At 42.3% G+C, this 3,687-nt stretch overlaps 1 protein-coding gene across 1 annotated transcript; it reads right to left on the minus strand.

The window, feature by feature from the left end:
- Positions 1 to 984: 984 nt before the first annotated feature.
- Positions 985 to 1,630, minus strand: LOC130472055 (uncharacterized). Its single transcript, XM_056842470.1, has 3 exons — positions 1,606 to 1,630; positions 1,426 to 1,513; positions 985 to 1,327 (listed from the first exon to the last, which is right to left on the minus strand). Exons 1-3 carry the CDS (start codon positions 1,628 to 1,630, stop codon positions 985 to 987), a joined length of 456 nt encoding a protein of 151 aa, XP_056698448.1.
- Between the last annotated feature and the right edge of the window lie 2,057 nt (positions 1,631 to 3,687).

Here is a 3,687-nt window from a genome sequence, read left to right on the forward strand (position 1 = left end):
ATGACTTTCCGTTAGTCCTCCGTTAAGTCATGTTTAAAATTCTTAAAATGCACCTAAATATAAAGGTTTTGCATAGTATACACCTATTTGTAAAGTTCTTTGCACCAAATACCCAAACTTCATAATTTGAATCCAACGGCTAGTTTTAATACAATATAGCCGTTATGTTCATGCTGCCTATAAGTAAGGTTGTTGTTCACTTGACTTGCTCCATGTTTAGCCCTCTATTTCCTAAATAGCCATGAGTTCTAATTCAAAAACCGGATCCTCTTCCATCCCAAATTTGTCATACCTAAGAGTTCCAAATAAAAACTGCAATTGTGGGAGAAGATTTGCAATTAGGAGCTCGGAAACGGCTAAAAATCCGCAAAAGCTTTACTACAAGTGTGATCCTTGTGATAATTTCAAGTGGTGCAAAGGTTTTGTTGAGCAGACATTTGATGAAGCTCAAAGCAAGGGAAACAGAGCTGATGAAAACAGGGGAATGCAAGAAGAAAACAGGGGAATGCAAGAAGGAAGCAGGGAAATGCATGAAGAGTTGAAGCTATTGAAGAAGAAACTAAAACAACAGAAACAACAATTCAAGTTTGCAATAAAAATTGGTGTAATAATGTTTGCATTTCTAATTTGGATAGCAATGAAGTAGAGTTGTAACAAATTTCAAGCAATAACATGACTTGTTTAAGCATACGAGCTTTACAAAAACTGATTTCTAAGTGGACAAATGCCACTGAAACTGCACAAAAACATCTTGTCTAAGCACTTGTGTTCTTTCCAAAAAGTGATACTAACTGTAAATTGCCTAAGCTATTTTAACTTTGTGCACCTACAATTCACCAAAAATTGACTAACTTTTAACTTTGTGCATGGTTAAGTTGTTGTGTTTGCTCTTTTCCTCCCCCTTGGACCCCCTTGTGATGTACTTGCTCCTGCTGCTGCTGGAGTGCTTGGTCCAGTGCTTGGTCCTCCATTCTTACATGTCCTTCAGTTATGACCAAACTCCCTACACTTTCCACATTTCACATTTCTGTTCCTCTTCCCCTTCCTGGGTTCATTTGGTCCTCTCTTTCTCTTCTTAGCAGGTCTGCCAACTTGTCTTTTGATGACTGGAGGCTGAATGGTAGGGAGAGAAAAGTTAGGCCACTGTGTTGGGTCTGACTTGGGGTGAATGTGGTCTGCATATGTAAGCTTGTATGCAGCAGACTTGAAGAATGGAGAGACAAAATCAATGGGGTTCAGGCTTTGGTCATAAATCACCCTGAGTGCATGCTTGCAGGGGATTCCAGAAATTTGCCACTTCCCACACCCACATCTTCTAGTTGATAACCTGATGGGGAAGTTCACATGTGCATCTCTGACCTCAAATTCCCCCCCACCACAGGCTGTAGCATAGCAGAACCTAGACTCTCCTGTTCTTTCATCCACCTCTTTCTCTCAGTCAACTGACCATCCTCCATATCAATTGCCATGTCAAATCTTGCCCCAACCCTCTCCATACACCACTTTCTGATTGCTGTACAACAACACAACAACATACAACATTATACACAGAACATCACAAACATCAGAAAATAAAGGAACAGAACATGAAGTGGTGAGCTATACCTTCCAACAATGAGAATACATGCATGTTGAATAGGGTGGCTGATCATTTTGGGTGTTCTGTGGTGGTGGGGAATGGGTGGGGTGTGTTTGTGGTGATGGGTTGGGTTGCTGTGGTGGTGGGATGGGCTGCTGTGTTGTTGGGGTGGGTTGCTGTGCTGGTGGCTGTGATTGTTCTGGAGTTGGGGTGGGTTGCTGTGGTGTTGAGGTGGGCTTTTTTGTTGTTGGGGTGGGTTTTTTTGCCTTTGGTGTGGCCTGTTTTTGAGTTGGGGTGGGTTGATGTGGTGTGGGAGCTGATGAAGAGGGTCTCCTCTTAGGGGTCAGTTTCTTGGCTTTAGGAACCTTAGGAGCTTTTGGAGTAGTTGGCTTGACTTTGGCCTTTTATTTTGGTTTAGGAGAAGTAGGTTTTTTGGAGGGTGAAGATTCTTGTGTGGGTTGTGGTTGAGAGGCTCCTGGAAACACCTCATCAGCACCATCCTTGCTTATAATCCTCACATACTCAGTGCTTAAGTCCTCACAATCAACCACAGGCACCTCCACAGCTATTGTGTACTCCATTTGTTCCTGAAGTTCCCTTAAAATGTCCTCTCTCTCCTGTTTTTTCCTCATTTCCTCTTCCTCCTTTTTTTGAGCCCTAAGAAGTTCATCTTGTCTCTCTTTGAGCTTTCTCTCACTCTCCTTCCTATGATGCTCAATTGTGGCAATAGCATTTCTAAACACCACTCCTGGTTTGTCTGTACCCTCAACCCATATTTCAGCAGTGTCCTTACCCCAATTCCATCCCCACATTAGCTTCATTGTCTTATCATCTACCAACTCAACTCTACCACAGGGAGACTCAATAAACAGGGAAAATGTACTAGGTAAAAACACATCCTGCCTAACAGATTCCTCAAAATATCCAAAAACAACCTCAAAAGACGATACTTTTCCATGTCTGTAACTCTCACATCAAAGCTATGTGATCCATGATGCAAAAACTGAAGGAAATAATGCCCTTGGTCCAAGTATGCATTCTATGTTAAGTCTAATAAATGCGGTTCATTATTAATTAACAAGTTAATAATTCAGTGAGATCAAGTAAGCTGAATGCCTAGCTAGAGGCCGCTTCAGTTCAAGTGGAATTAATGATATTAATCCACAGCTTACTCTTGACTGAACCCGTAAGGTCACACAAATAGTACGTAAACGGATCAAGTATTTAATGGCATTAAATACTCCAACTATGGATATTCGGAATCGACGGATCTTGGTTTCAGTGGGAGCTGAGATCGTCACAGGCAAGAAATGAATACTCCGAAAACGATGATATTGCCGGAAACGGAAATATGGATCGTATCGGAAATATAAATATTATCCAAGTCGTAGATGTTGCCGGACACGGAAACTGGTACGTATCGGGAAATATTATCGAAAATGGAAATATTGCCGGAATCGGAAATATTGCCGGAAACGGAAATATTGTCAGAATCGGAAATATTATCGGAATCGGAAAATAATTCCGGAAACGGAAATATTAAATATTTGTTCGAAACGGAAATTAATTCCGGAATCGAAAATATTAAATATTGTTCGTATCGGAAATAAATTCCGGAATAGGGAATTTAATCGGAAGCGTATCGTACGAATAAGCATCGGACGAGGCCTGCCGGACGAGGGCCCAGCACGAAGCCAGGCCATCGCCCAGCAAGCCAAGCGCGCCACACGAACAGCCAAGGCCACGCCAGGCCCAGCAGGCCGTGGCAGCGCGCGCAGCTGCGAGCAGTGGGCTGCGAGCATTGCTGCAGCTCGCGTGGGCTTGTAGCTCGCGTGGGCCGTGCGGCCGTGTGGGCTGTGCGCGGGCATGGCCTGCACGCTTGCGGGTCATGCTCGCGTAAGTGTTTGTGTTCGCATACGAAACCTAAAACGTGCAGAATTCGTTTAATGATTAAATTCCTAATTCTATTTGATAAATTAATTAAATAAGAGTTTTATTATAATTCTAATTTAATTAATTCGTATCCTAATAGGATTCCAATTCTCTTTCCATACCCCTATAAATATGTGGCCTGGGTTCACAATTTATAACGAGTTATTCAAGTATTA

The sequence above is a fragment of the Spinacia oleracea genome, chromosome 4 (assembly GCF_020520425.1).
Source record: "Spinacia oleracea cultivar Varoflay chromosome 4, BTI_SOV_V1, whole genome shotgun sequence".
NCBI lineage: Eukaryota > Viridiplantae > Streptophyta > Magnoliopsida > Caryophyllales > Amaranthaceae > Spinacia > Spinacia oleracea.